Source organism: Tripterygium wilfordii, chromosome 16, assembly GCF_013401445.1.
Source record: "Tripterygium wilfordii isolate XIE 37 chromosome 16, ASM1340144v1, whole genome shotgun sequence".
Classification (NCBI taxonomy): Eukaryota; Viridiplantae; Streptophyta; class Magnoliopsida; order Celastrales; family Celastraceae; genus Tripterygium; species Tripterygium wilfordii.
The window spans coordinates 8,895,734-8,916,400 of NC_052247.1; the positions used below are offsets into that span (position 1 = coordinate 8,895,734).

The 20,667-nt window shown below is 37.0% G+C and overlaps 3 protein-coding genes across 8 annotated transcripts; 2 read left to right on the forward strand and 1 right to left on the reverse strand.

Annotated features, from left to right (window-relative positions):
- Positions 1-32: 32 nt before the first annotated feature.
- On the reverse strand, positions 33-7,592 carry LOC119980385 (bZIP transcription factor 16-like). Of its 2 annotated transcripts, XM_038823061.1 has the most exons (14): positions 7,413-7,589; positions 7,262-7,305; positions 6,541-6,652; positions 6,374-6,430; positions 6,207-6,281; positions 4,083-4,172; positions 3,935-3,994; positions 3,667-3,836; positions 3,270-3,324; positions 2,341-2,383; positions 1,962-2,251; positions 1,268-1,345; positions 1,044-1,169; positions 33-546 (listed from the first exon to the last, which is right to left on the reverse strand). In XM_038823061.1, the coding sequence occupies exons 3-14, from the start codon at positions 6,619-6,621 to the stop codon at positions 430-432; spliced, it is 1,242 nt and encodes a 413-aa protein (XP_038678989.1). In that variant the 5' UTR covers positions 6,622-6,652; positions 7,262-7,305; positions 7,413-7,589; the 3' UTR covers positions 33-429. The 2 variants fall into 2 exon arrangements, with proteins under 2 accessions (XP_038678989.1, XP_038678990.1); XM_038823062.1 differs by having other exon boundaries at positions 2,341-2,374; positions 7,262-7,592.
- Positions 7,593-13,148: 5,556 nt separating this feature from the next.
- On the forward strand, positions 13,149-17,961 carry LOC119980307 (general transcription factor 3C polypeptide 6-like). 5 transcript variants are annotated; one of them, XM_038822957.1, is made up of 6 exons: positions 13,149-13,267; positions 13,406-13,650; positions 15,978-16,097; positions 16,615-16,665; positions 17,450-17,501; positions 17,589-17,961. In XM_038822957.1, the coding sequence occupies exons 2-6, from the start codon at positions 13,534-13,536 to the stop codon at positions 17,831-17,833; spliced, it is 585 nt and encodes a 194-aa protein (XP_038678885.1). In that variant the 5' UTR covers positions 13,149-13,267; positions 13,406-13,533; the 3' UTR covers positions 17,834-17,961. The 5 variants fall into 5 exon arrangements, with proteins under 5 accessions (XP_038678885.1, XP_038678886.1, XP_038678888.1 ...); XM_038822958.1 differs by having other exon boundaries at positions 13,151-13,255; XM_038822959.1 differs by lacking the exon at positions 13,149-13,267 and adding an exon at positions 13,771-14,914 and having other exon boundaries at positions 13,274-13,650.
- A 1,698-nt stretch (positions 17,962-19,659) lies between these two features.
- Positions 19,660-20,115, forward strand: LOC119980761 (proline-rich proteoglycan 2-like). The gene has a single exon (XM_038823557.1). The coding sequence runs from the start codon at positions 19,660-19,662 to the stop codon at positions 20,113-20,115; it is 456 nt and encodes a 151-aa protein (XP_038679485.1).
- The last annotated feature ends 552 nt before the right edge of the window (positions 20,116-20,667 follow it).

Below are 20,667 nucleotides of genomic sequence, written 5' to 3' on the forward strand. Positions count from 1 at the left end.
CATGGTGAAATAAAATTGATCAGAAATAAGAATGACAAAAAACCCATCAACTTACATGCAGTTTATTTATTGATAACAGAACAGAACCACTAACTAGAGTTCATTGATTAACCTAAGTTACACAATCAGCCATATTTAATACAGATGAGCCTTCGAAAAATAACACTGTGAATACTACCCTTTGGAAAACAACAAGGGTACAACATGAATTTCACACTCTACATACCATCCCAGGTCTTCTACTGTTACAGATAAGCTGAATCAGAAAAAAGGCGGCATGGTATGAAATAGAACGATCCTAAAAGTATAGAGGTCAGCTTTGATAAATCTTACACTACATGCTATGCAAAATAGATCTTCCTGTTGCTAATTGGTTAGGTTATGCCCCTGCAAAGTGGCATGGAGGAATGGAGGAAGGGTTGCTAGATCTTAGGAACCACCTTGTGAAAGATCCCTTTGTTCAGTATGCTGTGTATCCTTGCTCGCGTGCTGATCATTGCTGCCAGTCCTAAGATCTTCACGCCCAGGCATTTCCCCAACTCTCTCCTGACATAAAACCATATTCTTTTCAAACTTCTGGACAGCAAAACAAATAAAATATGGTTTCAATGCAGATCAAATCCAATTAAATTCTCACTGAAAAAAAGTTTTAAGATGCACATGGTAGGTGATAATTCTAAAAAACAAATTCGGCATTTCTTTCAGCTGTTTCAACTGCTATTTGAGAAAGATCACAATCATCTTCAATCCCAACTGCCTAACAAAACACTCCCACACTGCCCAATTATAGTGTCTTGTGCAGTTGGGTTTAAACTTCTAATTGACAGTCTCTTCTAAATAATAACTATACAAACGCCCATTGGCAGTAGTAAATAGTACTGAATCTGTCCTCTCCTGAAACAAGACCAAAAAGAATCTCTAGAAATACACTAGTGCGAGCCTTGGCAGATTTGTAAGAACCGTGAATAACAGGCATGGATAATCATTGGTAAGAATGTACAAACACACACAAACTTCATTGAAATTAGATTGTACAACATCACCTTGAGAGATGCGTTCTCTGCAAGAAGTTGGTCGTACTTGCTCCTGATCCGATTCACCTCCGATCTAAGAGAGGCATTTTCTTCTATCAACGCTTCAGCACGTTGGGCTAGCTCATCGCATTCAGCCTAGCACAAGAGCATGCATGTAAACCCAAAGAATTCAGAGGCCTTGTGTCATAAAGGTAACAGAAAGGATTAGTGGATTCAAAGGGATGGTTCTCTACCTGTTTACGCAACCTCGACCGACGAGCAGATTCTCTGTTTGATTGCTTCCTTCTCTGTCTCTTAAGTTCTCTTTCATCCTAAAACCGAGAAAAAAAGAGTTTTCGCCAATACGATTACTAAATACAAAACTAAACAATAGCAAGGCATAGTAGAAGCTAGCTTTTAGTTGTATCTTGTATGTCCCGTTGCATTCCTTTAAAGCTTTCAGAAACCTTACCCAATAATTGTAACAGCTTGCCAATATATTTAGAATTTGTTATTACTAATCACAATTGTGAGGGGGGGAGGGGTTAAACAGGTTATAAAAACCATCACAACCCAAATGGTGGGAGGTTTTATGATATGGAATTGGAAGTATCAGGAATTGAATAGGTAAAACCTAATAACGGGAGGTTATGAGACTTAAGTGTCCCTTATCAAACAAAAAGGAAAAAAGATGACCCTTGATGATAAAGCCATCATTCTCCGTTTTTTAAAAAATAAAAAAAAATATTTTACTTGACGTCCAGAAAAACTCAGCTAGCAGCATTCTGAGGCACATAATTCCTTATTTTCCATAAGATAAATCTCAATAAGAAAAATAAAAAATGTTACAATCAATTTTAATTGGGGAAGAGTGTATCTGGTATGTGCACAAAGTGTGATTGAAATATAAAAAGAGAATGATAACAAGGCACTGGGATTTATTTTAACCTGTAGCCAGAGCTGTGATTGAACGATATCCCTTGGCCCAGCAGCAACTGTTCCTCCTGCGACTGGCGTAGAAGGAACCTTTCCACGCATTGCGGGAATTGCAGATGAAGTTGGAGCTCCCCAATAGTCCATTCCAATATTCAAGTTGGTTGCGGGACCAGAAACAGCTCCAGGAGCACCAGCAGCAGATAAAGGGACAACGGCCATTGGTTGATTCACCAGTTTATGTGGTGTACTAGGTCCTCCATTCTGGGAACCATGTACAGAACTGCCATTCTGAGATGCTCCACCTGTAATAAAATAATAGAAATCTTCCTCAATATATGGAGTACTTTGGATATGTTAATAACATTATAAAACATAATTAACACAATCAGACCTTCCACAGAATCTTGCCTACCGCCTGACTTCATCTGCGAATCCTACAATGGTCAATGACATTAAGATGCATTAAACTATTATTTTTCATCACTTTACAACAAATGGCAGGCCAATATAAATGGGATCATATGTGACATTGATCCGGTGGAAACACGATAGATAGACGTCATGATAATGAGAAATAATAATCAATATGGATTAAAGAGCATAATTGCATTCGGAGACTTACAAAAAAAAAAAATACCGAAGGCAATTCTTTAATCCTGATGAATAAAACAGCCCTTAGGGGGAGCCTTCAAAAAGTAAGCATGCAATTGAATACATAGCAGGTGTTCCACTGGTCTCATGCATCGTAAACACAGAACAGAAGTGGAGGTTGCCCTTTTCCAACCTTTTTAAACTCGATCACCAAATGTATACCCTAATCCCAGGTCCCTAGCTTTCCATACATACTCGGGAACCAAAAGACCAATCATACTTTTTTAACGTCACAATGATGATGGTTTTTTTGCCTTGATTGCTTCAAGATTTCCCCCCTCTTCCTACCAAAACAAGGTTATTGGAAGAGAGAAGACATATGGATCCAGCTATGTCTACTAACATCATACAAGTTTGTATTATATCTGCAATGTTGAATATAATTTATCCAACACATGTAACACATTTACGAAAACACCCATGCCGGTAATACCACTGGGAAAAGGAGTTAATAAAACACCAAGCCATTTAAACCGGTCATTTACACAGCCAAACACTTTCACGAGGAACAATATATGACTACTGGATTGAATGAAGAAGAGGGTCATGAATATATGAAACATAAAGTTCCATCCATAAATTAGCAAACTGCAAGTGGCATGTTGAATTAAAAATAAATAAGTAAACTGATGGTGCATCTAAAAATAAAGAGAACGGAATCACACTTACACTCTGAGAATTTGCATCACCTTCTTCACTTGTACCTTCACTTTCACTTTCCGCACTATCAATCCACAGTAATTTAATAAGAAGATTTTAAGACAACATGACTTATAGTAATGATGGCTCAACTGACTCCAAAGAATACTTCTAAATCCAATAATGATTTGGCATTCACGAAAAGTAGTGAAGAAATCACTTAGTGGGGAAAAAACTATCTAAATGATAGATGACAATTTTGTCTTCAATAGATAGAGATGCTTAAAAAGTAAACTTAACGAATGTGAAAACTTCAGCCAAATAATCAAAAGCTACAGTTGATATACAAGATAAGTAAGAATAAATTACACTAGAGAAAAATTCCAAATCTTGAGTGAAGGAGATGTTCAAACAAAGCTCACCGTACCTTTTAGAATAAACTCCATTTGCAGATGCTCCCGATGCTTTGCCAGTATCATTATTTTTCCCTGTAATCATATTCAAACTGCCCAAACTACCTTTTGATCTTTTGACAGGCAATTTTTCCTTCACCTCTGTTGGCTTACCATCTGCTTCAATGCTGCCGGGAGCATTTCCCTACACAAGGACTCACAATTAATTTTATTTCTGAACAGTGCACATAACACAAAACTCAAGCAACAAAACATACAAAGCAGTAGCGTTGGTAAACTCACAGAAGCATCAGGGATACCATTTGGTGACGGCATAGCAAATGGACTAAAAGGATATGAAACCTGTTTAAGTTTGAAATAGGCTAATTAATTTGCTAACATACAGTGACAATAAGAGAACCACATCTACAATAGTTGAAAAATAATATACCGGAGGAATGGAAGGATGAGCATATATGCCACCATGGGGATACATTGCAACATATGGAGGTGGCTGTGTACCATAGGGGGGCATAATATGCTGCAAGTGAAAGCACGGATTAAAACTACACCAACAGCAAACCAGAAGCAGGATTAAAATGCATAACAGAATTCTATGCAGTCTTCTTAAGACATTTCTGCCACATAACAAGGAAAATCACAAAAATCCCAATCAATGCTTTCCTAGTACCAACGGAGGAAAAATAAAGACAATGCTAGTCCCCACGTCAGATTAACAACGCAAAATAAAGAACTTCACAAAGTAAAGCAAAAATCTAAATAGGTTGGGTTGAAAGGGCTAATCAGGTTCCTTGTCATAGGTCCATGTTCCATGTTTCCCATCTTATATTTGGATTATAAATCAAGTTAGTCCATGGAAACCACAGCGCAAAAGCATTAAAGCACTAACAAAGCTCAAAAAAACAGTAGCAACGAATTTCATAGTTGACTAATGCACATTTTGCATTTCAAATTAACATGCACTTCAAGAGCGAAAGGAATTGATTGTTATTTAATCAAAATAAGGCCGAGTCAGGTCAGCGTATAAGACTTAAATGTAGATCCATTTGCAAGGTATGTTTTTACCACGAGAATATCAAACAAAATCGAGACCAACATCATTCAATGAGATTAAAAATATTAGCACCTGCATCTAATTCAAGACATTTATGATAAATTTAGGGTCCAAAAGCAAGTATGCTAATTTACTTGATACAGAAGGATTATTGATCACAGAAGTAAAGGCACTGAGAACAGGCTGATCAGGCAATATCCAAATCAGATCATCCATAAATCTGAAGGTTTACGGTGTAGCACGGACACGGACACGGACACGGGAAGTGGATACGACACGACACGGACACGCGGACACGTGATTTTTCAAAAAAAGTAGGATACGGACACGTTGGGGACACGTTCAATAATATATATATATATATATATATATATATATATATATATATATATGTATCACTGATCTTTACTGGAGGCCCAAAAGAATGAAGCCCAATACTAAAACTTAACATTTATCTTCCCTGGAGGCCCAAATGCATAAAAGCCCAGTAAGACTGATCTGAAGGCCCAAGACTATATTGATTAGACAACAACCCAACTAGGGCACTAGGGACAGAGATAGAAGGTTCGAGAGAAGGCAGGCTAGCTAGAGAGACCAAGCAATCAGAGACGAAGAGGTTGGTGTACACTGATCAAGTGAATAGAATCAAAATTCTTCTCTTCTCACTTCTTCTTCTACCTCCAGCTTCTTCGTCACTCACTCTATTTCTGACTCTGCTAAAAGTTCTTCACTTTATATCAATCAGAGGTCAGAAATCGAAGAGGTTCGTTGGTTCTTCTCATCCCTGTTGGCCTTCGGTGATCTCTGTTTGGTCATCGGCGAAAAAGGTTGCCGATATCCTCTGTTTGGTCTCGTGTTGGTCTCTGTTTGGGAAGGTTGGGGCAGCTAGGGTTGCAGCGTGTCCAATAACATATCCAAGCGTGTCTAGAACATGTCCAATAATTAAAATAAAAATAAAAAAATCGGATACTCAATTTCACGTATCCCAGACGTATTTTGAGCGTGTCCGCACGTATCCGTGTGGGACACGTGTCGGACACCGACACTCTGACCAAAACAGAGTGTCTGTGCTACATAGGGCTTACCTATAGAAAAGTTGGGACAAGCCAAAATTGTCTCAACAATTTAAGTTATAACTAATACTTAAAACACAACTTATTCAAACAAAAATCAACATCAAGCTCGGCTCTGAAAAAATGTAAATATCCACACTCAATCTCCAAGTCGATATGATTATGAATGGGAATGGCCAACTGCTTACTCTAAGAGTTTACATCTAAGGACAAAAGCCGGTAAAATAAGATTTAATTATTTCCCTTTGCAATAATTTTAAAAGAAAAACCAACAAATCCAAAAAGCTTATAAACCACCCATCATCATTGTCATCAAAGACTTATGACCAAACATTTTAAGTAAGAAGCCTACAAAATACCAAATTCAAGAAATTTCAGTAATAATTAATGCAACATTACCACAACGCCATTCCAGAATCATATGTACCTGAACTCCCCACATATATGGGTGAGCTTGGGGACTTGACGCCAAGTATCCATGGGGAGGCATGGGAGAATAAGCCTGTTCACGGAGAAAGAAAAAGCACCATGTTATTACCACACTACTATCTAGAAATGTACTAAAAATGGAGTATATAGGCCTTTCTATAGAACCTGAAATCCCGACCAGTCCTGATTGACTGTGCCGGGGGTAGCAATCGGAGAATGCTCCTGAAATGCACAAGGAAAAGATATATAAAGAGGAGGAAAAAAGCACAAGAGACCAACTTGAAGTTGACAATTGACAGTAATAGGGAATTCAGTGGAGTACTCAATTATACCTGCGATTGCGAAGAAGAAGTTGCGGGCGGAGTCTTCGCCTCCTTCTCCTTTGTTGTTTTACCCATTTCACTACTACCCATAATTTGATATCACAAAGTTCCTAACATCATTCTACAACACAAACATACACATCTTACTGATCATAAACCAAAATATCAATCCAAATTTTAGCAGAACCCCATGCACGAAGGGAAAAAGAAACTACAAACCTATAAATCTGACAGTGAAAAAAATATCTTCCTCGGTAAAAAGTTTTGTGCTAATCACAGCTTAAAGAAGCAAAGGTTTCCAATGGAAAAAAATTAAAAGCATACAAAATTTTAAACTTATGAACGTCGTTCTTTCTCCAAGTCTCCTCCACTAGTAAATAAATTTCTCAACAAAACAAGTGTGTCTGAATATTACTACGCATAAATGCATGCTAACATGCAGACATGCACTGAGATGCATACATAGGCCGGTAATCACATATAAACACTTGTACTAATATTCAAACCCTAAAATGTAAACTCAAGAGAGTTAGATAACACGCATCAGGAGGAAGCATCAAAATTCGATTAAACAGAACCCTAAAAACACAATTGAGCTAGCATGCAATCAACATAAATTCGTCTACAGAGGAATATATAATTGAAGAATTAATTAAAAAAAATCATAATAAAACATAAGAGCGAAAACATAACCAAATTTATCGTGTTAAATAAATAAACTCCAAATTACCGGGAAACAAAAATCCGATCCACGAAAGAGCAGGAAATCGAAAGCTGTCAATCACAAATCAAGTTGATTTTGAGAAAGGGGGGAGGGACTCAGAGGTCAATACGGAAAGAGATTAAGAGAACGATTGAGAGAGGCCGCCTCAAGCATTTACGTGAATTGGAGAGGAGATCGGAGATTAGGGCTTGTAGTTCAGTCGTGGATTTGGCTTCTCTGGGTTTCGGGGGTTCACGGAGTGGACTCTGGGGGTCGTCGCGCGGTATTTCGCCGTCTTCCCTGCACTGAAGTGAAAATGTGCCAATCCGGTTATTGGTTTTTGGTAATTTAGAGAGAGTGACGAGGACGATGATTGTTGTGATGAACGGTGGATGATGCAGTTCCGTTTTCTTTTTGATGTGATTGGATTTGGATGTGATGGTTGGTGTTTGCGTGTATGGCTATGACGTGGCGCAGTTTGTTATATCCCTAAGGCCGTGTTTGGCAAAATAGTTATTGCCCTTCCAATTATGTACTGTAACTAAAATTAATTTGAATCTTAATGAAAAAAAAAAAATTTAGAAGGAAAATTCATTAAAACCAGCAAAACTTACATAGCTTGAAGACAATCCTGGTGAACCAAGGATTTTCTTACTACCATTCTTAGCCAAACGGGCTAAAGAATGAGCTACTAAATTATAAAATCGAGAAACATGATGACACCGTAAAACTCTTAGACGATCCATAAAAGATTTAGCCTCCCTAACAAAATGTCTCATTCTAAACTCAAGATAATCTTTTGTCGACAGCGTCTGAACGACATTAATCGGGTCAATCTCTAACTTAAGCTCCCAAAAGCCCTCATCACTTTATTATTTTAATGAAAAATAAAGTGATATTAGATTCACTGTTTTTATGTTTTGTCCAAATGTTAATCTTAAAGCTAAAATTTCAAAATAATATAAATAGAAAATATCAAGCATCATTCAAATTTCAAAGTCAACTTTTTTACCAATTTGGCTAGTCAACTAAGGAAGAAATATACATGTACACACACACATATTCTTCAAAATGTGTAGTGTAGGTATTGGGTTTCTTCTTCTTGTCTCCTCCAACTCTAGAAGGTCAAGCTAAATCCAATGATCATACAAAAGGAGCTTGATCCGTTTTAAAGAAATAAATATAAATGTGCATATGTTTTTCATCTATATATATATCTGTTGGGGAAAAAAGAAACAGAGGTTATGATTCAATTTTCAACCTAATAAAAACATTGCATATGTTATATTATTATCAGCAGTCCAATACGTCTTTATTCCACAACTGAAATTTGGAAAGAAAAAAAAAGAAACTGAAATAAAAAAGACATTTTGCTCAGCAATGGCTTTCAATCTCAATTCATTAGCTAGATGCTTCGTTGCATGCAAAGATTTAGAGTCAACTACAATTTCAGAGGTTAGGGTGAGATGCTAGAACCCACACTGATTTAATATCATTGTTGATACCGAATGTAATGAGATTGTCTCACTAAGCCCCGTTTGGTAAAGGGTTTTTAGCAATGCTGTTTTCCATTCAAACAGGTTTTCTCGACACATAAATTGGAGACCTTTTTATCCAACATTTTCTATTAGTTTTGACATGCAGTTTGTTGGAACCATTTCGAGTTAATGGAACTTTTCATCACTAAAAGATACTCTTTGTTCCAACTCAGTCACCCAATTTCAGATTGTTTCAACTCAGTCACTCAAAATTCAGTTTTGTTTCAATTTCATCACCTGGGCAGATTTTCACAAAAACGGGCAGTCAAACATCACACCTAACATGTTGATCACCAGGTCAAAGGTTGATGTGGAAAAAAATGCCATGTCGAAAAAATAAAAATGTGGCATTTGTAAAAAAAAAAAATTTTGCCCAAATATTTGACTTTCAGAAGACGCGAACCCATGAAAGACCTAAAACTTTTGTCTTCAAAAAAGACGTTGTCGCTGCACTCTCTTGGACGCGATTTGGCTCTAGCTCGACAACAACCGTATATCACTATCTCCCTTCGACAACCTTGCACGTAGCACGGCGTTACCCAACAGAGCATCCGAACATCTACCCGTAATTGTAGTCATCGACGAGCACCTCAGGTCTTATTGAAGCTCTAGCTTTTTAAACTCTGGTAAGAGTTTATTTATCTCATATCTTTCATGATTGTGTAGATTCAATCGATTTCTTTATTATGATTTGAGTTTGTACCCGATTTGGGTATTAGGGTTTTTAGGTTTTTGTGATTGTGTGTTCTGTTTTTGTTGATCTGAGTTTGTAATTCGTTTTATGTGTTTTTTTGCTTATATGCTTGCAGTTTGTTGTTGAAATGAAACCTTCCGTTGAATGTTCTCTTGATGATGGGGATGATGATCTCCTTGATGCATATATGACATCCTTGAAAAACAATGTTGGAGATTCTATTATTGGCAGTGGAGATGGTGGCAGTGGAGATACTAGCAGTGATGGGAGTAAATATGAGGGTAGTGATGCCGATGGGAGTGGGTATGAGGATAGTGATGTCGATGGGAGTGGAGATAATTGCAATGATGCTGAGGGGAATGAAGATGATAAAAGTGGGGATGATGGCAGTGGCGGTGATGGCTTGGGTGACATTGGCAATGATGAAGATTTTAAAGAGGTCTATGAATCAGATAATGAGGACATACTGCTATTTGAAGATGATGGTGACAATGGCATTAGGAGAAGTATGGTTGCAAATCCAAAGTTCAATCATAAGGTTACTTCAGAAAAGTTGATGTTTGAACTTGGAATGGAATTTACTGATCTCAAAGAGTTTAAAAATGCTATCAAGAGCTATGCGGTTGATGGTGGGTACCAAATACATATAGCGAGGAATGAGAAGACAAGGTGTCAAGCAAAGTGTGATGTTGGATGCCCGTGGGTGATATGGTGCTCTCAAATCAAAGGGGAGAGTACTTACCAAATCAAGACATACGTTAAACAACATATGTGTAATCGGAGACTAGAAAACAAGCAAGCCAATAGCACATGGCTAGCGGTGAGATTGGTGGACAAGATAAGAGGGGAACCAAAAGTGAGTGCAGCTGATTTGGTTACATATGCAAAGGAACACATGTCTTTGGCAATTTCAAGGACACATGCATATAGAGCAAAGAAGAAAGCATTGGACATGATCGATGGGAAACATAAAGAACAGTATGGTCAATTGAGAAGTTACATGTTCGAGGTTTTAAGGACCAACATCGGTAGCACATGCAATTTACTTGTGGACAGGGATAGACTAGAAGACGCTGCAGTGTTCAAGTGGGTATATATGTGCCTTGCTCCGTTGAGAAATGGGTTCCTTGCTGGATGTAGGCCTTTGATTGGTCTAGACGGGTGTTTTTTGAAAACTTTTTATGGTGGTCAATTACTCACTGCAGTAGCACATGACGGTGCTAATGGGATTTTTCCCATAGCATGGGCGGTTGTCGAAAGGGAGAATGGAGATTCATGGGAATGGTTCTTAAGGAAGTTACTATTGGACATCGGAGGGTTCGATAGGAGGAGATGGTGCTTTATTTCTGATAGGCAGAAGGTATCACATTTAACATTCTGTTTTTCAAGTTGCACATGTTTTCTATTTATTAATACATTCTCTGTTAACTCTACTTACTAAGGCTATATGATATATTATGTTGTAGGGATTGGTGTCAACCATTGATAAGCTTGAAAGAGAAGTGGAACAAGGCATTGAGCACCGATTCTGTGTGAGGCATATTTATGCCAACTTCAGCAAAAAATGGCCAAGTGCTCATTATAGAAAATTGGTATATGATTGTGCAAAGGCCACAACAATGCAAGATTTCCTCTCACACATGCAGAAGGTAAAAGAGTTAGATGAAGAGGCTTGGAAGTATTTGGATGACATAGTTCCATGTTTGTGGACTAGGGCAGCTTTCTCCACATTTCGCAAGAATGATGCCATTGTGAATAACATGTCAGAGAGCTTCAATGGTAAGATTGTGCAAATTAGAGGCAAACCAATTATCACAATGTTAGAGGAGCTAAGTGCTGATGCAATGGATAGGCATGTTAGATTGAGGATAAAGATGGAAAGGAAACAAGGGAGACTTGTGCCAGAAGTGCACGATAGATTAGTTAAAGAGTTCCAGAAAAGTAGATTATGGACAGCAAAATGGTCTGGAGATTCAGAACAGTCAGTTTTTCAGGTATATGGTTATCAAATATTAGTCTTTTACATATCACATTGATGATGGTAGTTAATAAACACACAACTTTGTTTGTAACAGGTGAGCAAAAAGCCAGAGCAATCGTTGTCAATGTAACACAGGCATCATGTACTTGTAGGTTATGGGACTTATCTGGCATTCCATGCACTCATGCTGTCGCTGCAATTGGATGGCTTCACAAAGATCCAGTAGACTTTGTGCATGAAGCATATACAAGGGAGACATATTTCAGGGTATACCATCACAATGTTGAACCAACAAATGGAGAGAACTTGTGGGTTGCCACTGGTGGTGATACCGTTATACCTCCTCCAATGAAAGTATCTGTTGGAAGACCAACAAAGAAGAGAAGGAGAGAACACGATGAGCCTAAGACAAGCAGTCGACTAAGACGAAGGTATCCGAAGATAAAATGTGGCAAATGTGGAGGACTAGGGCACAACAAAAGAGCATGTCATAATCCTACAATATCTCAGGTAGACATTGTTTTAAATGCAAAATTCATGAGATTTCTATAATATTCTGTAACTAAGATATCAAATTCTAAATTGCCAGCCACCCAATGTGAATGTTAATGTCGACATGGAAAGTGTAGTTGGAAGAAGGGGTACTAGGGGAAGAGGTCGTGGTAGAGGTGGTAGAAAGGTTGGTCCAATGAGAGGAGGTGGCATTGGTAGGCCTTCTACTACTAATACTGATGCAGTGAGTACTGATGCGGATCGAGTTAATAGTGGCAGTGTCTTTAGATCAAAGATGCCAGTGAAAAGATCTATGATGCGAGGGAGTGAAAGTGGTGGTGGAATTGTCATGACCGAGAGCCATACAGTGCCAATGGATTTGAGTTTTGGTGGATCAAGCAGCCCTGGAAAAAGCACAAAATCAAGTGCCAGGAGGATGCCAAACACTATTCTTACAATTCAAGGTGCAACATCCAAAGCTAGGTACACTACCATGCTGAATGCAACTCAGGAATCAATAACGAAAGCAAGGAGGTAGTCATATTAGTGATAATATTAGGGTCGTGCTAACTAGATTAGTAAATATCTGTTGGATATGTTTTTGGTGGACTTAGCATCTGAATATGTTTTGGACTTATGTATGACAGTCATCTGGCATCTAGATAATGTTGTTTTGGACTTGCTTCTATGAAACAAATATGATATGGTGAATATAAAGGTCTATTATGGTGGAATTTTAATCTTTATATATATAGGTTTGTAAAATGCAGTTACAGAATTTTGATCTTCAAATTTACAGGTTTGTAATATGCAGGTAAAGAATTTTTATCTTTATGGTGGAGTTCTTTTGATTTGTTTTGTTATGGTGCAGAATTTTGATATGTTTTGTTACAAATTTTTTTTCCACGTGGCATTTTTTTCCACATCAACGTTTGACTTGGTGGTCAACATGTCAGGTGTGATGTTTGATTGCCCTTTTTGTGAAAATCTACCCAGGTGATGAAATTGAAACAAAACTAAATTTTGAGTGACTGAGTTGGAACAATCTGAAATTGGGTGACTGAGTTGGAACAAATAGTATCTTTCAGTGATGAAAAGTTCCATTAACTCGAACCATTTCACTAGCATTTCAGTAACCAAAGTCGATATTATCTCCATATCCTTACTTTATTCCGATTATACCCTCATTGTGCACTGTTATGTCACCGAGAAATCAATTAGGTTTTCTTTCTTTTCTTCTTGCGTCGTGCGAAGGTGTGCTTCTTTTCAATCGGCGACCTGCAAATCGACGTTTGCGGTGGATACAACCGGCGAAGGTGAAAGCGAAGGTGTGCTTCTTTTCACCTCTCTCTTCCTCCTCACCCGTCTTCTTCCTTTCTTCTCTTCACCCATCTCATCTCGGTTGGCATCTCCTCCAACTCGGCCGTCGATGAACTGCGTGTCTGAAATGGTCTCGTCGTATTCAGGAATAAAAGGCCGGTGTTCAATTTCAGAAAATCCTAACACTAAAATATTACGAAGGACGAGTGTGGCTTTGATGGTGGCCACCTGTTGATAATAATGGAGATTTCAAAGATTTTCCGAGAGGCCTAGTATGGTTATGTTGACGTGGATTTCCTTTGAAATTTATTCCTGGAAACTTTCATGTGGGGATCTTGTTGCTCTTGACATGCGTAACAGTAGCCTTCTGTACTTGTGGAAGAGAGCCAAGGTATGTTTGCTAATAATTTCTTTGCACCTTTTCTTCCTTTGCATCTAACTTTTTATCCGATCTCTCTCATGTCACACAACCATTTCAAATTAACAAGATTTCCTCTTTTTGCCCTAACAGTTCAGCTAAAACTTCTTAACCTCAGTCATTCACATGACCTTGTCAGAACCCCCCATCTTCACTGGACTCTCAAGTTTTGAGATATTGATTGAATCTTGAAGAAATGCCCAAACATATGGAAAAAGTGAAATCTTTAAGGGTCTTTCATGCGGATGGAATTCTTAATTTCGTCAGTAGATCGGCCCAAATAAGTCCAGTTCACCATCCTAACATCAGAAGTTTGGGATATTTGACTTATTTGAGTATTACCTGATTGAACTGAATCAATTTTTAGTTTTGGCATCTTGGCAAACAGCCCTCATCTTAAATTGACTTTCATCTGGTGAAGGCATTGGGAGAAAACTCATCCTTCGCCAAAAGACGATATTTGGTTGATGCCTTTTCTTGGTGAGGTAGCGTAGACATATGGAAGGTGATCAGACCCTTTATTAAAAGCATACACATGCGACTCTGAAGCAATCAAGACATACAATACAGATACAACGTATGAAAAATGCTATATTGATTTCATTTGAAATTTTTATCATCTGATCCTAGAGATATAGTTCTCAAACAGCATATGTATCCGAAGATAATGTATTCAAACAACTAACGCATTCCGTAAAACCATTCCTCCCAACTCTGCAACTTCGATACTCTGCAACTTCGTTAGGAACTGCTCAACTCCTCTATCCCGTCCATCTCCTATCAACCTCTCCTCAAGATCTCTTTTTTTGGGTTTGCTCATGTTCTATTTGGGTCTTATTTGTTGGGCTATGGTTCCAGAAGGCATTATAAGCCCTAGTCTCTTCATAGTAAAAGAAAAAAAGGCCCATAAGCTAAAGAAGAAGAGATAAATGAAGAATAACAGGAACTGCACTCTCGTCTCTGTCTCTCCAGTCTCCTCTCTCAGAGCGTGCGATCTGCCTCAGTGAGTCTCTTATCTAGACTTAATAATCTGCGATCTCCCTCTGTCTTGCACTCTCATTCTCGCTCACGAATCACGACGCCCAGACTCTCGCCTTGTCAGCATCTCCGGCTCTCAGCCACCCCCTCTGTCTCAGGGTGTCAGGAGAAAGGCAAAAATGGAAGCATCGGTTTTTGCTTATTTTTCTATTGGATTTTTTGGGTCCAAGAGATAGCGACCCAGATAGTTTTGAGTTAGGTAAGAACATCATAGATGGTTTTTTATTGGTTTGTTATGGTGTTTTGATTGGTTTGGAGAAATCTCAGTTGAGATTTCAGTTGAATTTTTTATTTTTTGATTTTGAAATTTCACTCTGTCTGAATCTGTTGCGTTTGAAGGTTATTCTCAAAGTCGAACCGTCTCCGGCTCTCCGCCACTCCCCCTGTCTCCGGGTTTTGGATAATTTAAAAATTGCAGCTTGCAGCATCGCCGGCCGAAACCGACCAAAACCGAAAAGTCGGTTTCCAATTTTTTTTTTTTGCACGGTCGGTTTCGGTTTTCCTTGAATAAAAAAACCGAAATTTCAGCTGGGTGAAACTTACACATATAACCGACTGTTAACAACCCTTCTCGCCTTTCAGTCCGAACTCTGAACAGTGACTTAGATTTCGATGTGTTTTCTCCTCTCTTTCTTACCTTAGAAAGCTCTCATGTTAGATTCCCGATTCTACTTCTCAATGCACTTTGTTGGTCAGTAATTTTTTTTGATGTTTATGACTCGTTCTTGCTGGTTTTAATTTCTTAGCAAAAAAAACAATGTACTTCTGAATTTTAATCTGAAAATTTAAGTTGTTCATTGGTTGTATGTGTACTCAGTTGCCTCACGTAAAAAGTTTCTCGCGTTAATTTTAAGAGCATAAGAGGATCTTTACGCCTGAGTGAACATTGCACCCGAGACAATACTGGTGTAGACTAATGAGAATTACTGTGACCGACTAGTATGGAAGTATTTAAACGGACTATTGTGTGTTTCTGCTCCTTAGTGAGTGAGATTGAAATTTTTGGTCAACTTTGATTTTTGAGGACTAGATCTAACTGAAACAAATGTTTGAATTTCAAGGACTAGATGTAACTAAAGCAAATATTTGAATTTTGACCCATCAAAGACTGGAAGTGTTGGAGAGTTTTCTGCCATTTCCTTACAATTCCCAGGACGAAGTTCTCGATTTCAATTAAAAATATGTCATGTTTTTTTTTTGTGTGCTTTGTTGTTTGCTCGTATCTGCACATGTGAGTTTTGTTAACTTGTTTGATTATTTAGGTGATGGAGGAAAATTTCATTAGAAAAAGTTGTGAAGAGGAAGAAGAATATGTTTTTCTTGATCTTGATGCTGTTGCGGGGTTAGTTGACCTTCCACCAAATGCACCATATGTTCTTTCGGTAAGCTGTAAATCTTGGAACAGTGCCCTCGGTTTGCATTTAAATTTAATGTATCATTCCATGATTCTGAAAGAAAATTCTATCGTTAATATTAGCACTTTCCCTCATTAAGTATTAACTTTTTGAACTTGCACTTTAATAATACTTGGTTTTTAAATAAAGTTTTTTACTGGAAATTTTGAAAGAACTATTTTATGCGGTGACAGTTCTCAAATTCAGGATAAGGTTAAAACTTCATTGGAAAATCATTGTTGTATTTAATCAATCTGGAACTTTTACTGGATGGGAAAAGTAATGGAACTTTTGTTGGCCGTAGATCAAATCAGTGTCTTTCATGCTCGGACTTAGTGGAATGTTTCCCCACTTTCTGGTTGTTTGATGCATTATTGTAATTGGGTGATTTTCCACTCTTGCAGGTCTAATGAAATATGTTTGCAGAGTGCACCAGTTTTTCTATATAAATATTTTTTTCTGCCGTGCATGAAAATTTTCATCTTTTATTATTTTTCAATTGCAGGGTTTGGACACTTTGAATCCAATATTAACCATAGATGACAAATGGAAGCTGGTGAGTTGATGCCTTGGGAATTTTTGTAGTTGGGAACTAGTGAAGGATTTAAACGAGTTTCTGTAGCTTGTAATACTTTGTGCCCAGGGAATGGAGGTTTCTGTAGATAAAATTTATTTGCAGCAACTCAGAAATAATTTGATGACAGTAATGGTAGAAGAGCTAGAGGTCATAGCATAAGGTACTTATGGCATATTGGCATGAATTTGAGAGAAGAAGAAAATTGCTTTCCTAGTGAACTAGTAATTTTTTTTTTCATCTTTTGAATTTTTTTGCATTATTTGAGAAGTTAGGAAATGTCCAACATATGTAATGTTTTATGTGGTTGTAGTTGAAATGCATTTTTCATCGAAGTTTGTTCTCATGTTTGGATGCATCCAATATTGTTAATTTACGTTTGATGATCGCAAGCTGTATGTGTTTTATGAATTAAACTTGTTGCGATAGCCTTCTGCATATGTGTGTTGCGTGACATTAGTACTTATTAGTTTAATGACCTTGTCTTTATTGTTGTGGGAAGCCTCTTTCACTTTCACTTTCACTTTCACAGTTCACCCTTCTCCGCCTTCTTAACTTGCTCAAACTCTTGCATTTTGTGTACATCGTGTATTGTATTTCGATATATTACTGTGGCCATAGACTATATAAAAATTCCAATCTGTTAGTCTGGAGCTGTTGTTATCGCTGTCATTATTTTGATGTTTCTTTTTTCCATCACTCTTGTAAACCCCAAATTATCACTTATATGAATTCTTCTTTGGGTTAAAGTTCTTTCCTTTCACAGGTTGGTGAATATGAAGAAACAATCGGGACATGCCTTGTTTTCTCTGAGAATGGTTTGTTACATTTTCAATCCTACTTTTTTTATGTTATTGCAGAATAATACATATATAGTTGACTTGAATACGTGCCCTTTGTTGCAGATGCTGCTCCTGTTGTTCATGAAGAGACAGGTCCATCCGATGCCAACCTTTTCACCGGTGCATGTATAATGGATCCCAACCTGCCTCCAGTCAAGCAAGTAACACCGATTGCACGCCTTCAAAAGATTCTGAAGTTTAGATTATTAGAGGAAGATGATGTTCAAGATGCAAACACTGAACACCCCAATTCGAGCGTGTCGATGGATACGCCACCGGCCAAAGCTGATGTACGGTCCCAACAGTGAAGAAATGTTCAGCAATGGATTTGGGGAAGTATTTCAGTTTATGTAAAGGTGAAGTTACAACTTAGAAGCAATGTCAAAAACCCAAATAGATTATCCAACAAAATATTTAAGAGAAGTTCTTTTTTTTTTACAATTGTTGAACAGGCTAATGTTCTGTGCGGGAACAAATTTTCTGTACAAGAACTGCATGATATTAAGCTGATGATCCAGAAAATATTTGAAGAAATCTATGACGCTACATCAATAAGAAAATTGCCGCACAACAATACACGTGTGAACATCCTTAAATTAAATAAAGTTAAATTAACATTATTTTATGCTACATCGGATAAAAAAAAAACATTATTATATCACATTGAAGCATTGATGCATGCATTAGTTTCATCCGTTTAATTTTTGCTTTAATGTTTCTTTAAACTAATTAATATGTTGTTTTATATCCAACAATCTATAATTACGATGCATTTTTCATGTTGAATTTGATTTTTGTTTCGAACAAAAAAATATCATTGGAATCGTAAGACCGATCAAAATATAAATACTTTTTTTTTTCCAAATTTTGCAAAAAAATATTTTGAACCCTTAAAGTTATGACATCATTTTAGAACCTCATAGGAGAATCATGGACGAAGTTATGTACGAGTGAGGGGGTCCCCTCAAAAAAAATTTAAATACCCTTAATAATATAGTAAATTACATAAAAGACCACTGAATTTTTAATTTAGACCCCCTTATTCTAAAAATTCATGTTCATTGATAAAATAAGAAGACATGTAACAAACATTACTTATCATATTTTATAATTTTTTTATTTTTAATGTTATTTTTTGTACTTTTGAAAGGAATAATTATTAGATAACCTAAAAAATTCTGGGGATGCATAAAACCACTAGATAAGGATTAAAAAAAATCTAATGAGGGTCCATAAAACACTAGATAAGGATGAAAAAAAATGCTTTGCAATGGAACAATTTTTTCTTTTTTATTGTGCTCCAAAGTTGAACCTTAGTTACTAAACAAACATGTGGAAATTGTGTGTGAGTTTCACTATTTTGTTAGAGAAGGAAAAGTTGCATAATCATATAGTTCTAACCAGAAATTGAAATCTCAAAAATCCAAATATTTAATGATTATATGGAGAAAATTTGGAAAAAGATTGGTTGGAATTATTCCACCAATTTCATCAAATATGCACCATTGAATGGTGGGATGTGGTGTTGTCAAATTCAATGCAATCATGCATTGAATGGTGGAGATTTGGTGGAATTGACTGGACTAATTTCAACCCCCTATCTCAGAAAATTTGTTGTCATTGACCCTAAAATGGAAAATTTAGAATTTCTATACTAAGAATTACTATCTCAAAAAATCTTACCAATTAATACTTATGAGATATCAAAATTTTGGAGATTCTAAAATTTGCCACCAACCCATGATTATCACATTCATTTCATTGACCCTAAAATCCAAAGAATCAACAAATAATCATATAGATATTTCAAGACACAATTCAACCAAAGAAAATCTGAATATATATATATATATTAGGAATTCTCCTATGTGGATCAAAAAGTGTGGACCAAGTTTGTGAATCAAAATCCAATGGTTGTAATCAATCACAATATAAGTGGGGGCCACACATTTATTATGGGGCCTACCACATCTATGGTTGAAAAACAAGTCCACAAACTTGGTCCACACTTTTGATCCACATAGGAGAATCAAATCCAACCTCTATTATAAAAAGGGGTGATGGATGATCATATGCTTACACAAATCATAGAGAGAAACAAAACAAGTGTTTTTCTTCTTCTTTCTTCTTCAAAATGGAACCTAATCGGAAGCCATCCTTCATGTTCATCGTCAACTCTATGATGGCTTTGGCCTTCTTCTTCTCTTCAATTGATGCAAGGATGTATTATGATAGTATGAATTTCGGAACGTTACCTAAGTACACACCAATTCCTCCATCTGGGCCGAGCAAAGGTGGACCAGGCGGACCTCCTCTACATTTCACCGACATAGATTTTGGTATGTTACCCAAAGGACCTGTTCCTCCATCTGGACCGAGCAAAGGTGGACCAGGCAGACCTCCTTTACATTTCACCGACATAGATTTTGGTATGTTGCCAAAAGGACCTGTTCCTCCATCTGGACCATCGAAACCTCCTACAATTGTTACAAAAAGAAATTTAGATTTTGGCATGTTACCTAAGTATACACCAATCCCTCCATCTGGGCCGAGCAAAGGTGGACCAGGCGGGCCTCCTCTCACTGGCTAGGTGCACTATATGTTGTTCTAGTGATGCATCATGGTGAAAGTTTATGTTCCTTGAACCAGTATATGAATGATATCAATACTCAATAATGTGGTCTATTATAATTTATAAATATATGTGTGTGTGTGTTTGTGCCTAAAAGACCACCTTCTGCTCATCTTATATATACATAAAACACCTTATATATGCATCTATTTTCTAGGCTTCTTGTGAGCTGGATTCCATGGTTTTATAATTTTTTTAAAGGAAACTCTGTATTTTATTAAGGATCAATCGACATAATATCCGTCATTACAAATTCCTTGAACCAAACAAAATATCCATTATTAGAGTTTTAATTTAATATTATAGTTTAATCCAGATGTTTAGTCCTCTAAAAGAATCATAACAACCACAAACTATAACCAAAACCACCACTCATTGCAAAACAACTTAAGTTGCAGCAATCAACACTTGGAATTGCCAATGTGCTACAATGGATTTTTTTTGAGAACTTAGCAAAAAAAAAAAAAAAAAACCAATACTTGGAATGAGAAGTTGAAACATTTGTTCACT